Raw genomic sequence first — 24,757 nt, forward strand, 5'->3', positions numbered from 1 at the left:
TCTCTGTGTGTGTGTGTGTGTGTGTGCACAATTGTGGTAGCCGTAAAATATTACAAATGGTCCATACTATTCTCTCTGTGTGTGTGTGTGTGTGTGTGCACAATTGTGGTAGCCGTAAAATATTACAAATCGTCCATACCATTCTGTGTGTGTGTGTGTGTGTGAAAAATTGTGGTAGCTGTAAAATATTACAAATTGTCCATACTATTCTGTGTGTGTGTGTGTGTGTGTGTGTGTGCACAATTGTGGTAGCCGTAAAATATTACAAATGGTCCATACCATTCTGTGTGTGTGTGTGTGCGCGCGTGCACGCAAAATTATGGTAGCTGTAAAATATTACAAATGGTCCATACCAACCTGCAGAATTTTTGGTCATTTGCATGCAGAACTTGAAGCCGATGAATGGTGCAAAGTCCTTCAAATTGAGTGCCTGGGGACTCAGATTAATGATATTAGCCTTGGAGAACCTGACCTGTTGGCTTCCGGTGTAGAGAGGGAACAGAATGGTATGTAAATACATGTTGTATATAACCACAAGTAGACACATTCAGGGTGCCTTCAAAATGGCTTGATAAAATCCAGAAATGCTCCTTTGTTCAGTTCTTTAATTTGGTCATATATGTTTTTTAATCTGCAAGTGACATCTCTGTTAATAGTCTGTCCTCCTCTCTCTTGCCTCATTCTTTCCCTCTTGCTAGTTAAACTATGTGTTGCCCAACAAAGGTAGATTCGGCATTACTTAGTTAAATGTATCAGTCCTAGGAAATAGGGGAAAAAAACGAAAATAGAATTCTATATTGACCAAGTGTGATTGGGCACACAAGGAATATGTCTTTGGTGGATATGCTCTCAGTGTGCATAAAAAGACAAGATACATTTGTCAAGAATCATAAGGTACAACACTTATAGGGTACAAATAAACACTCAGGAAACAATCAATATTAATATAAATCATAAGGATACAAACAACAAAGTTACAGTCCTGCAGTCATAAGGGGGAGGAGGTGAGTGACAGGAATGATGAGAAGTCTAATAGTAATAGTAATGCAGCCTTAGTGAATGGCTTGACAGTGGTGAGGGAATTATTTGTTTAGCAGAGTGATGGCGTTCGGGAAAAACTGTTCATGTGTCTACTTGTCTTGGTGTGCAGTGCTCTACAGCGTCATTTTGAGGGTAGGAGTTGAAACAACTTATGTCCAGGATGCGAGGGGTTTCTAAATATTTTCATGGCCCTCTTTTTGACTCATGCAGTATACAGGTCCTCAACGGAAAGCAGGTTGGCAGTAATTGGTTTTTCTGCAGTTCTAATTATTCTCTGAAATCTATGTCTGTCTTGTTGGGTTGCAGAACCAAACCAGACAGTTATAGATGTGCGGATAACTACCTTTCTAAGCAAAAGTGAAAATATTTGTAATGAGACTAAATCTCAGCTGTTGTTAGGAATGTGAGGAATGCTGAGATTGGACAGCCATTCATCTGAAATTGTATAAGGTTTCATGCTTGAGCAGGGGGTTGAACTAGAAGACCTCCAAGGTCCCTTCAAACTCTGTAATTCTGTTAGGTGGAAATCAATCTGTTTTAGCAATATGCATAAATTTTTAATCTCCATCTGAACAGTGGCTTATCCTTGTAGGAGCTAAGGGTTTTTTGATTGCAACTTAGAATAGAATAACAGAGTTGGAAGAGACCTTTGAGGTCTTCTAGTCCAACCCCCTGCTTAGGCCTTGTGTTCATGTCCAACAGTTACACTTAGCAATTAGCAATTTAATGGGTTTATATGCCGCCCAATCCCAGGGGGGACTCAGGGCGGCTTACAAGTACGAATAAAATAAAATAACATACAGGGGGAGAACATAAAACAATACAAACAGTTTAAAAACACAACATACATCCGGTTTAATTGGGGGTTGACCTGATTTGAATCAGCAACCCCAGGCCTGCCGGAACAGCCAAGTTTTGGTGGCTTTTTGGAAGGCCGCAAGGGTGGGGAGGGTCCGGATCTCTGTTGGTAACTCGTTCCATAGAGCCGGAGCAGCAACAGAAAAGGCTCTCCCCCGAGTGGTCGCTAGCCGGCATTGTCTGGCAGACGGCACCCGGAGGAGGCCTAACCTGTGAGTTCTTATCGGACGTTGGGAGGTGTGTAGCAGGAGACGGTCTCTCAGATATCCAGGTCCAGTGCCATGTAGGGCTTTAAAGGTAATTACCAGCACTTTGTAGCCCGTCCGGAGACTAATAGGGAGACAGTGCAGCTCGCGGAGGATAGGTGTAACACGGGTGTACCGAGGTACCCCTGATATCGCTCATGCGGCTGCATTCTGGACCAACTGCAGTCTCCGAACACTCTTCAAGGGCAGCCCCATGTAGAGTGCGTTGCACTAGTCGAGCCTTGAGGTGACGAGGGCATGAGTGACCATTTGAAGTGCCTTCTATATCAGTAAGAACCCCGTTGACTTTCTAACTTTCAAAAACAGAAAGTTTGTACGCAGAATCTTGCAGATTCTTTGCGTATACATCATGCACAATGCAGTACCCCAAATTCTTAGAATTTAAATTTTTAACAATTGCATTGGGGCTCCATGTTTTTTGAAGCGGTTTCACATATGTAAACCATAGAGCAATATAGCATATCAGGCAAAAGACTAAACTGAACTTTTATCCTAAGTGAACTACTTTCTTCAACCAGTGGGTTTTTTTCAGTGACATTCAGAAATACGATTTTCTTCTGCCAACAGAAGTGGTACAATCAAATAAAAGTCCTCCAAGCCATGTAAGATTGCTCTTTTATTTTGTAGGCTGTTAGGGGGGGGGGATGTAGGAATAATTATGGAGCAATTTGAAAATGCCACAAAAAAGTGATGCATGATTTGTTATGATTATGCTGGCTTTTAGTTCTGCAAGGATTTGAATTTAAATCTTTTGTTTTACCCCCCAGAGAGATTCCACGTGTATTTGATGCCGTCACCTAATTTAGATGTGCATGGAGAATGTACCTTGCAGATAACATTTGAAAATATCTGTCTTTGGGACATACAGAATCCCCGAATAAAACTCGTATCTTGGCCTTTAAGTGCCCTCCGGAGATATGGCAGGGACTCAACCTGGTTTACATTTGAAGCTGGAAGGTGAGCAAATTATTTTATGCAGGTTTTTTTAAAATTGAAAACAGGAAATTCTCTGCATTGGAACCCTTGTATATCGTATTAACAAGTTAGACAACAAGCCAACTGACATATACAGCAGCAACAACTGTTCTCTATCCTATTCATATAACATCTGATATATTTGATGGCAGAGGAAGTAAGTCTATTTGGTTTTGGGAGAACAGCCAATATTTTAATCTCTTGACAAGTGTGAATCTGATTACAGTCGGTGGCATTGGGAGCTACAGAAACATGATTCAGACGGGACTGTATCTTTTCTGGTATTACATTGGTTAGCAAGGACTTTTGGGGAATCCTTTTAGATTATTTTTAAAAAAATTCTTCAACCCAATCTGAAGATGCTGCAGAATCAAACACACACTCACTCACACACACACACACACACACACACACACTCATATACATATGTTCACACACATGTACAGATTTTGGCCTGGGTGGTAGACAAGGAAAGCATTGGATTAATTACAACAATGATGGCTAACCTTTTTGTCATTGCATGCCAAATGCGCTCCCATGCGCATGTGTCCACACCCATAATGCAATGCATGCATGACACCCCCCACTCCTTCCCTCTGTCCATGCGTGTGTGACCTCCTTGCACCTCGTTTGGGCGTAGTAGGCATCCTTGCAGCTTCCTGGCCCCAAAAATGGCCCATGGGTGTGTGTCAGGGATGGGTTTCAACCGGTTCGCGGCGGTCCCTGCGAACCAGTTGGTCGACGAACCCAGAAGTAAGTAACTTCCAGGAACGGCGAAGGGCCCATCTGCCCGCCCACGCTCCTTACCCGGTTTTGATGAGTTCTGCGCTTCCACGCATGCGCAGGATGTATACAGCGCCTGCGCGATCCTCCAGGAGCAGCTGGAGCATCACACAGACGCTAGTACGCATGCGTGCACCGCACGCATGCACGAGGATGCCGCTGGCCCCGTTCCAACCGAACCGGTTGGAACGGGGCAAGAAACCCTCCCTGATGTGTGTGCACGCTGCATCCCTGTGCATGCACATGTGACCTGCATCCCTGTGCACGCTGCATCCCTGTGCATGCACATGTGACCCCCTACGAATGTGTGTGTGACAGCCCCACATACAAGTGCATCTCCAGCATGTGCCCCTCCCCCTGCACGGCAGTGACCCGAAAATCAGCTGGCTGGCGGGAGGCACGTGTGGTGGAGCTGAGTGGGGCAATGGCCTGCGTGCCGCAGAGAGGGCATGTGGCATGCATGCCATAGGTTTGCCATCACAGAATTAAGAGTATCCAGTACTAGTGGAACAATCTTTTCTGCTTCAGAGATGAACAAAAAAGGAAATTTTTTTCTTTACTGAAAGTCCTCTTAAAATGTGCAGGTTTAACCTGGCTAAAATAGTGAGCCAAAATGGCAGCATAGCTAAAGGTAGTATGCAGGTAGTCCTTAACTTACAAGCATTCATTTAGCAACTATTCCAAGTTGCAACTGCACTGAAAAAAGGGACTTGCTACCGGTCCTGGCCCTTAGGACCATTGCAGCATTCCCAGGGTCACATGACCAAAATTTGAGTGCTTGGCAACCAGCATAAATTTTCGTCAGTTGCAATGTCATGGAATCGCATGGTCTCCTTTTGTGACCTTCCCAATCAGTTTCCAACAAACAGGTTCAATGTGGGGGACCAGATTTGCTTAATCATGATGCGATTCGCCAAACAACTGCAGTGATTTGCTTAACCACCGAGGCAAGAAAAGTTCATCACTTGGGGGTGGGTCTCATTTAACAACCGCCTTGCTTAGCAAACAGAAATTCTGGGCTCAATTGTGGTTGTAAGTTGAGGACTATCTGCATTCTTCTGCTCCTTTACTAATCCATATCTGGAGTAATGGGTTGTAAGCTATCTTGTCATGTCGGGAAAGAATGTTTGAGAGCATTAGAAAAAGACTTGTTTGAGAGTATTAAAAAGTAGTCTTCCAGAAAAGAAATGAGCTTTAAATTCTGACTATTCTCTCTTTGTGCTTTTATTTTCATTAAATGTGCTTTGTGTGGCCTTTATTTAGAGTCCCCAGACGTAGAAATTATTTAGGCTTATCTGTCTACCCAAGGATATATGTGTGATACCTCTGTTTGACTAATAACCACGGTTTAAATTTTAATGCAAGCACCATATGCAAACTGGATTCTTAAGGAGCTTTAGATTTTTGCACCTTTTTGCAGATTCTGGTACAGCTCTCCAGTCAATACACACCTTGTAGAAAATTGCATACCCAAACCTGCAGAGAAATGTATTTCCATAGCAATACGTTGCAATGGAAAAGCTACACAGGAGCATAAAATTGGAACAGGATCAACTTCTGCGTCAAGAAACGTGGTAACATTGCAAGAAATGGGGAAGGCAGAAATTCACCTGAATTTAATACACTGTTATCTGCTATTTTTGTTTCATCCTTTATTGCTCCTTTCTTCCCCCCAGCAGAGACAGACCCTGCTGTAGGAATGCACTATTATAAATTGTTCTGATCATGTGGAGCCACACTCTGTTCTTTTTCTGGCAGGATGTGTGATACTGGGGAAGGCCTATTCATCTTCCAGACAAGAGATGGGGAGGCAATCTATCAGAAAGTCCACTCGGCTGCCTTGACCATAGCAGAACAACATGACCACTTACTGCAGAGTGTGAAAACATCCATGGTACGCCTCTTAATTTCATCAACCACACAAGCCACCTTCTTAAGCAAGAGTTCAGGTTGGATGGTACGAACAGCAAAGCCGTCTGCTTGCTCTTGCTAGCTTGATCCACATTTTTGTTCCTAAGCAATGGGTTCACTGATTAATGACATGGCTGAGTCAAAATTGCTGTTTGATGGATGAACATGGGTAAAGTGACCAGATTTAAAGATGGGTAAAGCGGGACATCATTGACCGGGGAGGGGAGGGGGGCTCGGAGCACCTGAGCTGTAAAAAAAAAAGAGGGCTGTAAAACCATGAAGTGTACCCCTGCTGCCTCCTCCTCCTCCTCCGCCGTGCTTTTGAGGAGCTTCCAATGGCTGAGCCGCTTGGCCCAGGACCGAGCCTCCTCCTCACTGTGCTGCTGCCGCCGGAAAGCCCCCCCCGCCCATGGCCACCGGACGGCTGCAAAAATGTTGCGCGTCGGCGCACACACGCGCAGGAGGGGAGGGAGCCTCGCCCCTCGGGTGCTGCGAGCGAGCTGAGCGGAGGGAGGGAAACCACTGCCCTCTAAAGGCCACATTGGGAATGACACTTCAGAGAATTTTTTTTTTTAATGGCGGCTTTTTTAAAATTGATGATTCGGTGTCTTTTCTTTCTTTTGGAAAATCAGGACTTTTTGAACACACCGCGGGATATGGGACAAATTTTGAAAAATTGTGTCTGTCCCGCCAAAAGCGGGACATCGGGTCACCTTAAACATGGGAAGTGAAGGCTACCTCAAGTATCCTGATGGATTGATTTGCCTCCGTTATAGAACAGTAGGCCACTCTTCCCCCTCGTTTTCAGAAACATGTATTGAGATATCCTCTAGGGTGGCGTGTCCAATCTTGGCACTTTGAAGAATTGTGGACCTTATCTCCCAGAATTCTCCACGGGGAATTCTAGGAGTTGAAATCCACAAGTCTTCAAGTTTTCAAGGACGAACACTCCTGCTCTAGGGTTTTTTTGTGGCCCTCCAGCGGCAGTGAGGAGGTTGGGGAGGAACATGTGCCAGTCCTGGAGTGTGGGGAAGGCTCGGACGAATGCTCTGAATCAGAGGCAGAGAGGGGGGCCAGGGTCGTATGACAGTTGTCGACTGCCTTTGGAGTCAGACAACAGTGAGGCAGATGAACAGCTGGAGCTTGTTCCCAGCATGTGTATGCGCAGAGCTTCCAGATGGAGGGAACAGCTAAGGAATAAGGGTCGACTTGGGAGTAAGGCCATAGGTGGACAGTGAATGGCCCCTCCCATAGGGAATAAAAAAGGAGCAAAAGGGGAGTAGAGTTTGCAGAAGACAATTAGTTCATTCCTGCATTCTTGCTAAGTATTGCGGCATCTGAAAGATATCGGCCTGGCCACTCTCCAAGTCTGATAAAGGTTGGTAACTGTGAACTATCTTGAAAGACTGTGGGAGAGGAAAGCCTTTGCTGGAAAGGAATTCACTGTACATTAAATAAAAGAGGTTTATCGGGATGAGGACTTAGCTTCGTGCTGCTGGGAAAGCCTAGGTGAGAACAGGATTGGCAGAAGGGTGATTGGAACTCCATGCATTTCTAGGACTGCAGTCTATCCAGCCCTGGCTTCACCCTTGTTGCTGACCTACTCATTTAACCCTCAAGTATTAAAAGAACATCACATCCCTGCTCCTTGGAAAGACATGAGCCTCTCATGAGTCTTTGGGGTAGAGGGGTGTAACACAAGTAACCAGGGGTGAGTTCCAGCTGCTGCTACTGCTGGTTTGCTCAGGAATGCACTTTGCATGCCTGCCCTCTTAATGCGTGCTACGCACACATGCACAGTATGAAAAAATTGATTCAGTGCATGCACAGAAGCAAAAAAAAACCAAGATGGTGGCGCCTTCAGTGCTGCCGATAGAACTGGTTCAGGGGCATGGCAGGCCGAGTTCCTACCTACTCTGCCGAACCGTGCCGAACCGATAGGAACCCACCTCTGAAGTAAGGCAAAAGAAGGCATTATAAGCTTTTTGGTGTTATTCTCTTCAAACTGCTTTTCTCAGTAAATCTGCAGAATATGCCCTTTTTTAGCCTTTTACCAGATAATGTATCATCGTAATTATAATGCCTTCTTATGTGTTTTTTTCTGGTGAGACCAGTCTAGCAGGGCAACCTGATCTACCCAACTATGGGATGGAGACCACTGCTTCCAGTTTCACCTTTCAGACCCAAGCCAGGAGCCTTCACAGGCACTCCCTTTATTTCTTTGTCGGTAAAATATAAATTCAACATCTCCTTATATTAAGTCTCATGCCAACTCTCTTTTTGTTGTTTTTTGTTCAATGTGAAGTGAAGAAATCAAGTACATGTTACAATAGGACCTGAAAGGAAAGGTTTGGCATCCTGGATACATAATCCCTATGTACCGTATTTTTCAGAATATAAGATGCACCAAGGCTTTGAAAAGGCAAATTAAAAATAAAGTTTTTGCACTCTGCAAACCTCCCAAAAATGGTACATTTTTCACGAAAACTGGCCCTTCTTTTTTAAAAAAGGGCATGAATAGCCCTTAGGAGGCTTGTAGAGTGTTCCTGGTGGGGTGGGGGCAAAAACGAGCAAAAAACGGCCTGCTTTTCACAAAAACAGGCTCTTTTTTTGTTAAAAAAGAACATTAGGAAGCTTATAGAGTTTTCCTGGGGGCTGGGGGTGTCAAAATTGAGCAAAAACAGCCCATTTGTTTTGCTCATTTCTGCCCTCTCAGAGCCCCCAGGAGCACTCTGAAAGCTTCCTAGAAACTATGCACAGCCATTTTGGTGAAGGGGGCAGGGTTTCAGGAGGCAAAAAATGTTGTATTCAGTGTATAAGACACACCCAGATTTTCAGCCTCTTTTCTGAGGGAAAAAGGTGTGTCTTATATTCCGAAAAATATGGTAGTTCATGTATAGAACTGCTTTATTTAACCAAACCGTTGGATCAATAATCTTGTCCTTCTCAGATTGTAGTCCATTTCCTGAATGGGAAGCATTTTGACAATATTTTTACCCTGATTAAAGTTGTTCTGACTTGTTTACCCAGCTTTAAGTCTACAAACTTCATGATGCAATATGAGATTGATGAAAACTATCTGCCTGAGAACAAATGCATATTAAACTAGAAAGCTCATTCGGAATATAGGTGATATTTTATCTCAAATCTTCCTGGAATTTTACTGGAAGACAGGAACGTAGTCTTCGATTTTTGTGGAACTGAAGCAGAGATAGATCAGCTGATACCTAAAATGATCAGGCAAAACTTGAGATGTTAGATTAACATATTAAGGTTGGTCACACAGTTAGCCAGATGGATTTGGAATTTTTATCCACCTATCAAGTCCTTCCCTAGGATCTGGGATATAGGCAGATATTGTTGTTGGATGGTGTTAGAGATATCGTCGCAGGATGTTAAGTAGTTCTAAGTAAAGCTGCTTTTTGCAAGTGACTGGTGTGATTTTGTCAGTGTTGAGAGTGGTCAAGTGGTACTCTCGATTGTTTTGGAATTGCACCCAAGGTGCTTATCATTATTCCCTATCACAACAATGTGAAGTCACAGCTGTCAGTTCTTTAGCTAATGTTGACCTTCATAAGCATCAAGTTCTTCCCAAGAATTTAGGACATCATAACATGCCAGCATAGTGCCGATCTAGACAATGTTGCCTTTTGTAATTGATAGATGGAAATTTGTCAGTGCACAGGCTTGTTAAGTGTTGTCCAAGATGTTTTTATAAGGCAAAAAATATTAATAATAATTAGATAGTTTTATTAGATTAATTTCCTTCATCTATTAATTGCTTGTGATCTATAAATAAATATCAGAAAGGGATTTTTTTTCTTGTTCAGTTCTTCTCAATGTTTTTCTCATGTTAAAAATAAGTTTTATTTAAAACTTCATTTTCTTTGATTAAATGCTTTTCTCCAGCACTTCTATTCTATCAGAGTATTTGAAGTTTCTTTAGAAATAATCTTTTAAAAATATTTTACCTGTGTCTTTTATTTTAAACAAGAAAGATACCTTTAATTTAAAAAGATGAGAGACACAGAGGGATATGCTTTTAAGTTGTTTTCAAATGCAAGTTTTTAAAATGTCTTACAGTTACTAAAATAGATTTCTAATTGTTTCCATGACAGTAAAATATAGGATAATTTTGTACATTCTTTTGAAGGTTTACTTGACAGAACATTTTTATTTAACAGTATGGATAGAAGCTTTTATTGCATGGTGTGTTTGTAATCCAGAGGCAGGTGTTAAAGACTTCAAATTGGGTGTTTGTTTCTGGTAAAATGGCTAAATGTTAGAGAAATTGAAAGTTAAATATAAGTAGTTTTCTGTGAAACACCCTCAGAGATGCAGTAGGATCCTACCAGAGGTGGGTTCCTACCAGTTCGCACCAGTTCGGTAGAACCGGTTTGTCAAATCTACCAAACCAGTTAGAAGAGGTTCCACCAGGGGACCCGGAAAGCAGGTCACACCTACAGAAGAGGTTCCAAATTTTTTTGAAACCCATCACTGACAGACAGACAGACAGACAGACAGACAGACACACACACACACACACACACACAGAGAAAGAGAAAATAAAAAAGAAAAAAAGAAAGAAAAAGTGTGAGAGAGATGAAAGAAAAAAAGGAAAAAGGGACAGAGAGACAAAGAGAGAGAGAGAGAGAGAGAGAGAGAGAGAGAGAGAGAAAGAAGAAAGAAAGAAAGAAAGAAAGAAAGAAAGAAAGAAAGAAAGAAAGAAAGAAAACAAACACATGGCCAGCAAGCTGCTCCCACCAGGTCACATGGCCGGCAAGCCACTCCCACAAAGGAGGCCACACCCACAGAGTAGGTTTGAAAATTTTTTGAAACCCACCACTGGATCCTACCCTCATAGTGTTCTGATAGGCCTTAAAGAACAGTCTCTTCTTGTAAGCTTTTGGAAAAAAAATGAGACTTAAACCCAGCAAGCTAAAACACTGAAGGGTTGGAGACTGGTTTTGCCTACACCACCAAGTTTTTATTTGTAGGTTTTTGGGGGTTTGATGTTTTTATTGTTTTGTGAACTGCTCAGGGCCATGATTCAGAATATGAATAATGTTGCTTGCTTTATTTATTTATTTTATTTTCATCCCGCCTTTATTACTTTTGTAAGCAATACACACATGCATAATATTCTCCTTCTTCCTCCTCCTCCTCTCCCCCCCCACCACCCTGTGAGCTGCGCTGCGGTAAAAGAGGATAACTGGCCCAAAGTCACCCAAGCAGCTTTCATGCCTAAGGCGGGACTAGAACAGTCTCCTGGTTTCTAGGCCTTCCTCCTAATCATTACCACAAACTGGTGTAAAGAAAACTATATCAGTTTTTTTAAACAAACAAACAAGAAAGCCCTTCATATTTTCCATATTGTCCTAGTACCATGAGGGCAAACCTATGGCATGCAAAGCCATGTCTCCCGGCATGTGCAGGCTTGCCTGCTTTTCTTCCTGGTTTTTGGTGTGCATGTGCATGTGCTGATCAGCTGTCCTTCATGCATGCAGCAGTGCTGAAAACCGGTGTGTGCATGCACGCCGGCCAGCTGATTGTTAGGCATGCATGCACGCTAGAACCCGGAAGATCAGCTTTTTGGAGTGCGGCCCTGCTGAGCGCGTGCATTCAACATTTCCGCGCAACCTATTCAGCACTCAGTGCTGAAAAGGTTCACCATCACTGTCCTAGTTTGTGCAAGTCTTATTAAACTCCAGTTTGAAGACATTAAAGATCTGCTGATTGGCTGCTAAGATGCATTGCATTCTACAGCTTGCCATTTTTGATTCCAGGAGCTTTTTAAAATTAAAAAATTAACAGATATCTAACAGATTTAGTAGATGGGGCGGGGGGGGGCAGTTACTGCCTCTGAAAATCTACAAGGTGTTCAAGAGAACTTTTTCAGGTAGTGGGCTTATCACCGTAGTGACAGACTTCTTTCTTCTCTGGTGCTCCCTGAAAAGGCCAGGTGACACTTAGCATCATTTTATCACCTGCTCAGTCCAAGAAACATTAGAATCTTGTCTCTCTTTAAGGAGTTTTGCAGCAATTCATAAAACTTTAAGCAAAGCTAGGAGTGAGCTTATTGTTGTTAGTTGCGAAGTTGTGTCCAACCCATTGTGATCCCATGGACAACGTTCCTCCTCGCCCTCCTGCCCTCTATCATCCTCTTGAGTCCATTTAAGCTCATGCCTACTGCTTTGGTGACTCCATCCAGCCACCTCCTTCTCTGTCGTCCCATTCTTCTTTTGCCCTCAATTGTTCCCAGCATTAGGATCTTGTCCAGTTAGTCTACATTTTTTATTTTTTTAAAAAAACACCCTGTTATTCTTCAGCTCTGCTCTTTCTGTGTGCATGTGGAGAAAGAGAAGGAGGGAAAGTAGAAAAAAATTAGATAAAAAATCTCATTTGTATCTAATATTCATCCTGCCATGGGTTTCTCTAAGGAAAATACAGTCTGCAAATGTTCTTCCAGAAGAAATTGTGACAACATTCTTGGACATTAATGGAATATAGTTTTTTAAAATTCATGCTTTTTTTTCAGGGGGAAAGAATTATATGTTTTCTCTAGTGTTTTTTTGTCTCTGAATGGCATGCCATGTGTTATTTTCCCTACTCTTAGAATAGCATATTTGTTCTGAACAAGTGTGATAATCTGTAGCTTATTCCAACTCCCTCCTAACTCCCTAAGGTAAAATTGTTATGAAATCAACTTTCCAGCAAGTGGCATGCTTTTCTTTTCTTTTTCTTTTTTTCATTTTATACTGTGAAAGTCTAATCACACATTTTCATTCGTTGAAAAATATATCAGAAAATGACTGTAATCAGTTTTAAACTATGGCCAAAGTTGTAATCCCAAAACAAAGCCAGGATGAACTACAAACAGTTATGAACGATGCCATTCTGACTTAAACGTCTCTTTAAGAACTGGTGAAAGTTTTGATATTATGTTCAAAATGTAGGATAAGTTGCTTTCATTGACCAATGTAAAGATAGAAGAGAGCAGAAGCCACAGAAGTAACATGACCCATGTGGTACAAGGCATGGCAGGATAAAGATGGTCTTGGGAGCAGTTGGTATATAGCAGTCATGGTTTGTCTCCCACTGTTATCAACATATCTTAACAAATCTCTTATTTCTTTGGCTGTCAAGAAGGAGATTCTGGTATTCCTATTAAAAAAAAATCTAATGTCCTCCAGTCTTTATTTCAGTGATTCTTTTGTCCCAGAGACCCTAAATGTGTGTGTGTGTGTGTGTGTGTGTGTGTGTGTGTGTGTGTCAGGAGTGGGATCCGGCTGCTGCTGCCGGTTCGCTCAGGGATGCACTTTGGGCGCACATGCACAGAACTTAAAAAATGCTTCTACGCATGCACAGAAGCAAAAAACAAGATGGTGCCATATTCAGCGGCACCGATAGAAATGGTTTTGAGGAGTGGAAGGCTGAGTTACTACCTATTTGGCCAAACTAGTAGGAACCCAACTCTGGTGTGTGTGTCAGAGGTGGTATTCAGCAGGTTCTGACCAGTTCTGGAGAACCGGGAGTGGAAATCTTGAGTAGTTCGGAGAACCGGTAAATAGCACCTCTGACTGGCCCCGCCCTCATCTATCCTCTGCCTCCTGAGTCCCAGGTGATCGAGAAGAAATGGAGATTTTGCAGTAATCCTTCCCCTGGAGTGGGATGGGAATGGGGATTTTACAGTATCCTTTCCCTGCCATGCCCACCAAGCCATGCCCACCATGCCACACTATTCCCACCAAGTCACACCAATAGAACCAGTAGTAAAAATGTTTGAATCCACCACTGTTGTATGTGTGTGTGTTTGTGTGTGCACACATGTTGGGAGAGTCAAATTGTTAGAATGGCTTGTAGTAAGGCTAGTATTGCTTTTGAACAAACCTCCCACCTTGCGACATTTGAATGCAATGCTATTAAATACAAAATGGGTCATCTTTACTTCCTAAATTATTCATCTTAAACCCAACAAAGGAAGGGTGCATAAATGCACAAACTTGCACCAGTATTCTCAGTCAAGGTAATATGGTCAAATCTTGGTTTATGGGATCCCTTTCCTCAAATCAGTGTGACTCTTGATATCTCTACTCTGTTTTACTCCTCCATAGACGGAGCATACAGTGCTCTCTGAGTGGTTTATACAGCCGGCATATTGCCCCCAACAATCTGGGTCCTCATTTTTACCAACCTTAGAGTGATGGAAGGCGGAGTCAACCTCAAGCAATCAGAATCGAACTCCAGATTGAAAACATGGAAGATAATAATCTTATTTGATAAAGCCAGATTAGTCTAACGTTCTTCTGCTTTCTCCGGTTCAGGGGTGGGTTTCAACCGGTTTGCGGTGGTCCTCGCGAACCGTTTGGTTGGTGAACCCGGAAGTAAGTAACTTCCGGGAACGGCGAAGGGCCCACCCGCCGGCCCGCACTCCTTACCCGATTTTGATGAGTTCTGCGCTTCCACGCATGCGCAGGACGCATACAGCACCTGCACGATCCTCCAGGAGCAGCTGGAGCATCGAACAGATGCTAGTATGCATGCGTGCGCTGTGCGCGTGCACGAGGACGCCGCCGGCCCCGTTCCAACTGAACCGGTTGGAACAGGGCGAGAAACCCACCCCTGCTCCGGTTATATAAACTATCATTAATTTTGGATATGAGCTTCCTTTTTGCACATTTCAAAGATGAAAAGCATTAAAACCCAACCTAGGTTTTGATGCAACATGTTGAAGGTGCATTTTATATGGTCCTCAGATATTCATCCCATTATGCCTTGGATTTTCTTTCAGCTTCAAATGAAAATGACCGACCGAGCCGTTTCTCTTGGCACCATGGTCCCTTTGCCCAGGAGTGCCTATTGGCAGCACATCACACGGCAGCACAGTACCGGACAGCTCTTTGGCTTACAAGGTAGGGTGCTGATATAACATTTGCAAGAATAGTCCCGTTGGGTGATGGTACGTGTGAAAGATCTTTGGAGCCTGAGCCAAGAGATATAGCCAAGGGAACAGCCAATAAGAGACAAAATTGCCTGCAACTGGATAATAGGTGGGACAAGAAACTCAAAAGGGACTCACTCTAGTTTCTTGGTCTGCAAAGGAGGTGGGGAAGAGATGTAATGTATTTTTCAGAATATATGACACAACTTTTTCCCTCAAAAAAAAAAGGGTGAAAATCTGGGTGCGTCTTATACACTGAATACAGCATTTTTTGTCTCCTGAAACCCCATCCCCTTCATCAAAATGGCCATGCATAGCCTTTAGGAGGCTTCCATAGTGCTCCTGGGGGCTGGGGAGGGCAAAAATGAGTGAAAAATGGGCCGATTTTTGCTCGTTTTTGCCCCCCCCAGCCCCTAGAAACACTCTATAAGCCTCCTAAAGGCTATGCATTTTGACAAAGAATGGGCCCATTTTTGCGAAAAATGGGCCATTTTTTGCTCATTTGTGGCCCCCTCTAGCCCCCAGGAGCACTCTACAAGCCTCTTAAAGGCTATGCATGCCCCCTTTTTTGACAAAAAATGGGCCCGTTTTCACAAAAAATGGACCATTTTTGGGAGGCCTGCAGACTGCAAAAACGTTTTTTTTTTTAAAAAAAAAATGCCCCTTCAAAATCTTGGAGTGTCTTATACACTGCTGCATCTTATACTCCGAAAAATATGGTACTTTCAGACTTGCAAGATTCTGTTCAATATTGCTCTTCACTAAAGTAGAATTAGCTATACCTGTTTGGGATCTGATTTACACTGTGAAGTTGGTACCAAATTTTCAAGCCTGAAAGTTCATCTCAACCAACCCACCCCCACCAAATTTATACCCTGAGACTGGGGTTGGCAACCTTAAACACCCAAAGAGCCACAAAGGTCCTAACTGGAAGCCCCCCATTCAATTCTGGAGCCAACCGGAAGTCTGGTTCCCCACCATAGAGTCTCCTTCTAGTGAGGTGTCCTTTTTCCTCTATGTGTTCTAACCAAAAGCCCTATCAATTGTGGAGCTGACTGGCAACAGGGAGCCACAGCAGAGGGTTGAAAGAGCCACATGAAGCTCCAGAGCCGCAGGTTGCCAACCCCTGCCCTAAGAAAATAGGAAGGGTCCCTTCTGAACCTGTTGTCCCACCCACTATCCAGTTCTGGACCGTGGTATCTCTTATCTGACCATTCCCTTGACTATACCTCTTGATCTAAACTCATAAGGTCTTTTCCATAAAGGTCTTTTCCATATAACATTGCACATTGAACCTCAGGATCATTTATATAGTAATGCATAAATTTACAGGTATTGCAATACATATTCATTTGGTATTGCATTAATCAGTGACATTTTTCAGTGCTTTCTTTTTCTTGATCATCTCCCCTCCCTGGGCAATGATCTTCTCTGGTTTCCCATTTCAAGAGAGACCTAATGGTCTATTATGCTTCTATTACAAATCTTGATGTCTTCCTAAATAAAATTGGAAATCAGCTTCAGACCATACTTGCCAGATTGGGTTGGACAACAAAGCACAGTTTGCTGATTTGGATATGGTGAAAAAGTATGATTTGGATGAATGAATGAGAAAGTTGCAGGTGAATTGGAGAATGTAAAAAGAAGAAGTGAGAATGAAGAGAGACCACATAACTTTCATGTTCCCATAGGAGAGATCATGGCCACCTATGAAGAGCAAGGTGGAAGACCTTTTCTTCATTGAAAATGTAGATGACAAAATTTGATCTTAGGTGACATTTTACAATGTGCTCTCTAGACTTCACATCACTATTTTCATCTAAGAAAAACATGACTTTTTGTGCATAAAGCCTACGAATTATATTTGAGTGTCCAAGTAATCTTGACTAGATTATGGATGTAATTGAATAAGTGACCTGACTTCAAATTTGCTGATCAAGACACCCCTTTTGGAAAGTCTATGACAATTAAGTCCACAGGCTTCATTTTACCTCAAAAATGATGCCTGATTGAACAGCTCTTTATGGAAAGCCATTGCATGTTACCTTTTCCTTGTCTTGCTGAAATTTAGATTGTGAAAGCCAAAACAAAAGATGGGAACTGGCTGTGATCTAGGGTAGGGTCATTTTCCGTCCTTTGGAGCCTTCGGGAAGCCTCCGGAAGGTCCCTGAAGGCTCCAGAGGACTAAAAACAGCCCTACAGAGAAACCAAAAGTGGCTAAAACTGGCCCTATGAGCAAACCAGAAGTCCATTCTCGAACTTCCGGTTTGCCTGTAGGCCATTTTTTTGTGCTCCGGAGGCTTCAGGAAAGCCTTCGGAGGGCCTCCGGGGGGGAGGGGGATGTTCTTGCCCTCTCCAGGCTACTATAAAGCCTCTAGAGCCTGGGGAGGGTGAAAAAAGCATGGAAAAAATGGGGGGAGCGCTGGTCATGCGTGCATGTGCGCTGAGAGTCGCATATTCCATTATGGATGTGGCATGCCCACACACAACCCCCACCGCACTCTCCCCCTTTTGGCACGCAAGCCAAAAAAGGTTTGCCATCACTGGTATATATGATTCTTCAAAACTAGGAAATAACAGGCATCAAACTCCAAACCTGCTCCAGCCTGTTAAACATTCTGAATATTTTATTTCTTATTCTCAACGGAAAAAAATAAGTTATTGGTTTCCAATTAAGTAATTATTCTAAATGCACCTCTAACTGTAATAGCTTAGATTGTCTCGTGCATGATGAAAGGCAGATTCTCTCTCTCTCTCTCTCTCTCTCTCTCTCTCTCTCTCTCTCTCTCTCTCTCTCTCTCTCTCTCTCTCTCTCTCTCTCTTTCTCTCCTGAATAAACTTGTTTCTAATAAGGTAAAAATGTTGTAGCTTCAGTTCAAATCTTCTTGATGTGTCTTATAATCTCTGAGGACATCTAGTGGCCAAGTAAAGTGTTTATATAACGTCGGATATAAATTATTTCGGAGGGACTGGAAAGAAATGTAATGAGCCATTATGTAGTTAAGTGGCTTTATAGATTTGATAAACAGACAGATAAATAGAAGACTGTCTGAAAACTCTACTACTCAAGCTAATAGCTAGTGACTATTAATGGCAGGCTGTAAAGCAGGGTGTCAAACTCGTGGTACGTGAGAGGGATGCGTCCCGTGTTGGCTCTGCCCCCGCCCTGGTTTAGCGAAGGGGGAAAAAGTCCTGCTATGTCACATGATGCTGCCATGATTCCGCAAGTTTGACACCCCTTCTGTAAAGCTACTTTTAAAATCTGCTTTTTTATCCCTCCCCGCTCCCCAAAACTTAAGTGCTTGCTTCAATTTGTATTTCTCCCAAGCCTTAGGTTTTCATAGGCTTGTTATGGCTTTCTTCCTGCTAGATCATGTTTTGTGTTCTAGGCCCAGCACAGTGAGAAACACAAATATGAAATACATTAGAGTCTTCCTCCTCCTCCTCCTAATAATAATAACTGGGAAAAAAATCACAAAATTTCGTGACCTGGCCATCAAAACTACACAGCTATGGATGAAGGATGTAACAGTGATACCCGTTGTCATCGGGACACTTGGTACCATGCTCAAGAATTTTACAAAATACATCAAGAAATTGCAGCTTCCTGCAATAACATCAGCAGAATTGCAAAAAAACTGTACTACTAAGAACATCATATATTTTAAGAAGATACTTGGTTGATACCTAAGACGCTGGCAGCAACCCATACCAACCATTAGCACCAGTCAATGGTATTTGTGACACATCTTTAAATGTTCAGTTGACTGAGTTTCATGTTTAATGAATAAAAGAAAATAACAACAACAACAACAACAACAACAACAACAACAACAACAACAACAGTAGTTTTGGTTGAAAGCAAGGAAGTGTTTTAATTCTCTTTTTATTCAGGAAGGGTGACCACAGCGGATCAAGAAAGACGAGATGGTGGCCATACTTGCATGATCAAAACCCTACCCTAGGCGATGGAATGTTTTCCAGAGTCTCAGGAGGGAAGGGTGAATTCCAGAGGAGCAAGCGGCAACATGGCAATAGCAATAACACTTAGACTTAAATACCACTTCACGGTATTTTGCAACATTCTTTAAGCAGTTTACAGAGTCAGCGTCTTGCCCACAACAACTTGGCTCCTCATTTTACTGACCTTGGAAGGATGAAAGGCTGAGTCAACCTTGAGCCCGTCAGGATCGAACTCTTAGCAGTGGGAAGAGTGACCCTGCAACCTTGCATTCTAACCATTGTGCTACCACGGTTCTAGTTTAGATCGTTTGTGTGAGAGAAAGAAGGTAAATATGGCTACTCCCTAATAGTTCACAGAATACATGCTTCATGGTGCAAGTAATCTGCTTGAGTTTGGCAGGACAGGCGAGGAACTATAATCTATGAGCCGTGATGGCGCAGTAGTTAGAATACAGTACTGCAGGCTACTTCTGCTGCCTGCTGCCTGCTGCCTACCAAAAGAGCTTTCATTCTACTGACCCCAGGATGACTTTCATGAAGGCGTTGCAAAATCTGTTGTTGCAGGACCGTTGGGATGACCACACGGTCGCCCCACAACAGGCAGCCGGAATGAATTGAAAGCTCTGCTTGTCTGTTTTTAAAATGTTTGAATTGAGGTGGTAATGTACCAGAAGGCCAACCTCTCAGGACCCAATTAAGAAGTTTTGCCAAAGTAGGGTCAGACCGAGAGTGGGCTGCTATGTCTGTAGCAGACAAAGGCAATTCCTCCACAATTACCACAAGGACATCGTTGCCAGGATCCGCCTGCAATAGAATTAAGGCGGTCTGAGCGAATCCGTCGTTCCCCTGCTTATTTAAAAGACTACGCGTGCTTGCGCACAGCTGGGGGGGAAGAAGTGTTGTGTATTGAAGAAAGTCCTCGACCGTTCGAGCTGTCATCAGCGCGAGCTGTAACACGAGCCAGGTACTTGCAGTATAAAAGGCAAGCCGTTTAAACAGTTAACTGTCTTGTTAGAGCAACAACCTTGCTGATTGCTCTATTGTTTCAGCTGTTCCTGCAGCCGCCTAGCCGGCTTCATTTAATACATTGTTGCGAGAGTTGTTACACTACTTCAGCTACTGAATAAAAGGTTACAGAGTTTTAAAGGACCTGCCTGGTTTTTTCAGTTATAATAAACAGTTCAGCAGTTCGAATCTCACTGGCTCAAGGTTGACTTAGCCTCCCACCCTTCTGAATTCAGTCAAATGAGGACCCAGATTGTTGGGGGCAATATGCTGACTCTGTAAACTGCTTAGAGAGGGCTGTAAAGCACTGCAAAATGGTATATAAGTCTAAGGACCCTTGGGACTGGCGTCCCCTTGGGTATATCCAGCCAAAAGAGCTTCCATGGATCGCCATAACTTTCCATGGAAGTCGCCTATACCCGCGTTGGGTGAAGAGGCGTCGAGTGAGTGAGTGAGTGATATAAGTCTAAGTGCTATTGCTATAGAGGAAATTGCTTAAAAGAATCCCAGTGTCTCTTGGTTTTTGGAAACTGACACCTGTCTATATGAAAACATGAAAAACATGGGGCTTTAGTTCATAGTTGTACCCATAATCTGGATCCTTGACCTCTTTGCAGAAACTTCTGGGTGAGTACAAAGTGAAGGAGATTTGGATTGGCATTTCAACACCTCAAGCAAATGGAATGGATAACAATATGTAAAGCTTTATAAAAATCTGAACATTAGAACGAAGGAAAAAAAATACTTTTCTTTGCCAGGATGTCTTGGGGCATCTCAAATCTTAGTTTTAATGGTGAAAGTGACCAGATGCTCAATCAGACTAACTGATTACATCCTGAATGTGTGATAATTTGATAACCTCATTTTTCTTTCTCCCTTTTGTTTGATTTGGAGAAGATAGCCCACTGAAGATCCACAGAACAGAAACTTTTCCCACCTATCGGTCAGAACATTGATAAAATGGAGCCAAGGACTTTAACAAGCTCTGTGTGTTCATGTATTGAGATGGACTGATCCAACACCAAGGCTTGCAACTCAACTGGACAACAATAATGAAGGAGATGAAAGGAGAAAAGACTGGATTATAACTGCTAGATTATTTCTTAATTTTCAGGAGAAGAGGAGGCTGGCTTGAAAATTATCATTTGTAATTTGCAATGTTTCATAATCCCATCTGGAACAAAGAAACTTTCTTTCAATATGGGCTTCATATATAGTTAACCTCTGCTGTTGATTTGTCCTTTGCTATCAGTTGTTCAACATTTAGTTCATCCATTTCGGTGATTTCTTGAATAATGTAGTTTACGGTTTTATTTTTTGTTTCAACACTGACTGTATCACTTTTCCACTTTTAGGACTGGTTGCTTATTTTTAGGAACTGGAACCAGTTGCCTCCCTCTCTATTAAAGTCTGGTTTTGTCTCAGCTAAGCTATCTAAAGATAATTATTGTGTCTCTATCTTTAATTCATGTTCAAGTGCTTAAATATGTATCTTAGAACTTTAGAAATAAAATGGCCTTTCCCATATTGTTAGAAAGATTACACATGTGACTTTTCTGAGCTATTCAAGAAGAGCAATAATGCCCAGGATTCTGTAGGTAATACTACTACTCTATTTTGCACAAATGATGCTTCCTTTTAAGCCCCATGTTAATGTTATGCATTGAGAAGATTTCAAATTGTATGAATGGTTCAGTGCCTATTCAGAATACAGAGCAGAGCTTTTAAATATTTGCTAGTTCGTGATATGACAGCATGTTAATAACAGGTAGTCCTTAATTTACAGTCATTCATTTAGCAACCATTCAAAATTACAATGGCACTGGGGGAAAAAGTGGCTTATAACTAGTTCTTAACTTATGACCACTGCAGCATCCTTATGGTCATTTGATCAAAATTCAGAGGATTGGCAACCAACATGTATTTACAACAATTATAGCATCCTCAGGCCATTTGTGACCTTCTCATCCAGCTTCCAACAAACAGAGTCAATGGAGGAAGCCAGATTTGCTTCAAGATCATGAGTCACTTAATAACTATAGCAAAAAAAAAAAAAAAAGCTATGTATAACTTACTTAACAATTCCCTTGTTTAGCAATGGAAATTCTGTTTCCAATTGTGGCCATAGGTGGAGGGCTGTGAGACAAAAAGGATATCAAAGCTTATGACCTCAACAATTAGGGTTAAAATGATTTAGGTTATTCTGTCCAGGGCAGAAATCCTAGACAGATATTCCAAAATAATTCCAGATAATGGAATGGAATAGAATAGAATAGAATTCTTTATTGGCCAAGTGTAATGGGACACTCAAGGAATTTATCTTTGGTGCATATGCTCTCAGTGTACATAAAAAGACAAGATACATTCGTCACGAATCATAAGGTACAACACTTAATGATAGTCATAGGGTATAAATAAGCGGTTCACTGACAAAAGGGCGAAGGACAAAACCGTGCCCGACTAAACTGCGTCACTGACATCATGAACAGGGCGACAACAGCGCGGAGACAGAAGCACGCTGTAAACCCTAAACCTAAACTTAACCCCTAAACCTAAACCTAACCCCCCTAAACCTAACCCTAAACCTAACCCTTAACCTAACCCTAACCCTAACCCTAACCCTAACCCTAACCCTAACCCTAACCCTAACCCTAACCCTAACCCTAACCCTAAACCTAACCCTAACCCTAAACCTAACCCTAACCCTTAACCTAACCCTAACCCTAACCCTAAAGCTAACCCTAAATATTGTAAAACGTGTGTTGTGTGTGTGTGGGTTGTTGTTGTGAGGGATTGACACGCAGGAGCCATGTATGCAAGACAGATGACAAGCGATTCAAAGATTTTCCTGCAACTGTCAGGGTATTTATACTAGCCAGAAGCAACTGTCAAGCCCAACTGTCACGAGGCCAGCCAATCAGATGCTGTGCCTTGACCAACCAATTAGAATGCAACACAGGTTGTTGCTGGGTTATAACACTCCTTCCCCCCAGTTATTTGTATAATAACCAATCAATTGTACATTGTACATTTGCCCTTCTGTGTTGTACAATTCATTCACATTTTTTTTCTTCCAGTTTTACCATTTGCAATTGTGTTCTCTCCTTCCCCCCAGTCAACCTGATAACTGTAACCACTTGTAACCACTTTAATGTAATGCTTAACTTTGTAACAGAAGTAGAAATTTAGCAACTCAAACAGAAGTAGAAATTTAGCAACTCTGTCCAGGAACATTCTGGGTTAGTAGCTTCAATTAGTTTAGTAAATTTCCTTTGCAATAACAAGCAACTTTGAATTTACATTTGCATATTTGCAATAACAAGCAACTTTGAAAATTACATTTTTTTTCTTCTATTTTTCCCTCACAATCCTGCGCATGCCCAATGAATTCCCCAGTCCAGGCTCGTTGAAGGCCTCGAGCAGAGTGGGAAGCAGGTTTGTATCTTAGGAGACAGGCAGGACAGGAGGATTTCAGGCCCTGGAGGCAGCTAAGACAGGGGAACGACGGAAGGCCCTGGAGGCGTCGGGAGTCCGAGAAGGCAGGCTTCTCCTTTCCCTTCGTTGAGGCGTGGAGCTGAGGCCAGGAGGCCGAGGAAGCAAGGCAGGAGACGGATGGCAGGGACACGCTTCAGTCCTCCTCCTTCTTCCTCTCTCTCTCTCCTGGTCAGGCAGGCATCGCGGGGAGGAATTCGTGCCCTGGAGGCAGCGAAGTGGAGACAGGGGCTTTGAGATGCTTGCAGAGGCATCGCAGGGAGGAATTCGTGCCCTGGAGGCAGCGAAGTGGAGACAGGGGCTTTGAGATGCTTGCAGAGGCATCGCAGGGAGGAATTCGTGCCCTGGAGGCATGTAGGCGCCGAAGGCTTGCAACGAGCGACTTCGGCAGGAGTTGAGGCACGGCGGCAAGGCTCGCAGTGGGCGCAGGCAGCACGGCCGGAGAACGGAGGCAGCGACAGGCTTCTGGCTGTCCTGTGGCTCCTTACTAGTTGGCTGATGTTGTTTGGCTCCTGCGGGAATCGCATATCAATCCCATCCTCGTCGCCAGTATTGTAAAACGTTGTGTTGTGTGTGTGTGGGTTGTTGTTGTGAGGAATTGACACGCAGGAGCCATGTATGCAAGACAGATCTTTATTAGTACCAGATGACAAGCGATTCAAAGATTTCCCTTCAACTGTCAGGGTATTTATACTAGCCAGAAGCAACTGTCAAGCCCAACTGCCACAAGGCCAGCCAATCAGATGCTGTGCCTTGACCAACCAATTAGAATGCAACACAGGTTGTTGCTGGGTTATAACACAAATGAGACTTGGGGTTACATAAAAATTGGTCCAAAAACTACACTCAAGTCTCAGGTTGTTCCCACCTCCTCCAACAAGATATGCAATGTGCAGATATTTTAAATAGAAACCCCCTTTCCCCTTCCCCCTCATTATATATGAGACAGAATCATCCTACGGTTGGCAGAATTCATTTAATACCCTCCATCCAAGAACCAAATGAAATTTTCACAATCACTTGTGTTTGTGTGTGTATGTGTGTGCATTTGACTTTGAAATAAAATCCCCCAACTTTTTTCAAAAGTTTCTATCTATATACTTGAGCCTTTCTAGGGGTCATATTTTTTGGAGTATACGACGCACCGGAGTATAAGACATACCAAGATTTTGAAGAGGCAAATAAAAAAAAAAAAGGTTATGCACTCTGCAGACCTCCCCAAAACAGCCAGTTTTTCATGAGAATGGGCCATTTTTTGTCAAAAAATGGCATGCATATCTTTAGGAGGCTTGTAGAGTGCTCCTGGGGACTGGGGGGGGGGAACTGAGGTGTGGTGGGGGTGGCAAAAATGTTTTTTTTGTCAAAAAAGGGCATGCATAGCTTTTAGGAGGCTCCTGAGGGCTGGGGGGCAAACATTGCCCCATTTTTCAATCATTTCTGCCCTCCCCAGCCCCCACAAGCACTCTGGAAGCCTCCTAAAGGCTATGCATGGCCATTTTGGTGAAGGGGCAGGGTTTCAGGG

General features: G+C 42.9%; 1 protein-coding gene across 2 annotated transcripts in view; it reads left to right on the forward strand.

Annotated features, from left to right (window-relative positions):
* DOK5 (docking protein 5) overlaps positions 1-21,167 on the forward strand; it is a 66,256-nt gene extending 45,089 nt beyond the window's left edge. For both annotated transcript variants that reach the window (XM_087720484.1, XM_087720485.1), the window contains 5 exons: positions 387-506; positions 2,933-3,122; positions 5,682-5,817; positions 14,626-14,746; positions 20,641-21,167. In XM_087720484.1, the coding sequence (XP_087576610.1) occupies positions 387-506; positions 2,933-3,122; positions 5,682-5,817; positions 14,626-14,746; positions 20,641-20,699 (626 nt within the window). In that variant the 3' untranslated portion in view covers positions 20,700-21,167. The remainder of the gene's footprint in view (positions 1-386; positions 507-2,932; positions 3,123-5,681; positions 5,818-14,625; positions 14,747-20,640) is intronic.
* Positions 21,168-24,757: the final 3,590 nt, after the last annotated feature.

The sequence above is a fragment of the Thamnophis sirtalis genome, unplaced genomic scaffold (assembly GCF_051295495.1).
Source record: "Thamnophis sirtalis isolate CommonGarterSnake01/CBP01778 unplaced genomic scaffold, rThaSir2_p1.2 scaffold_7, whole genome shotgun sequence".
Lineage (NCBI taxonomy): Eukaryota > Metazoa > Chordata > Lepidosauria > Squamata > Natricidae > Thamnophis > Thamnophis sirtalis.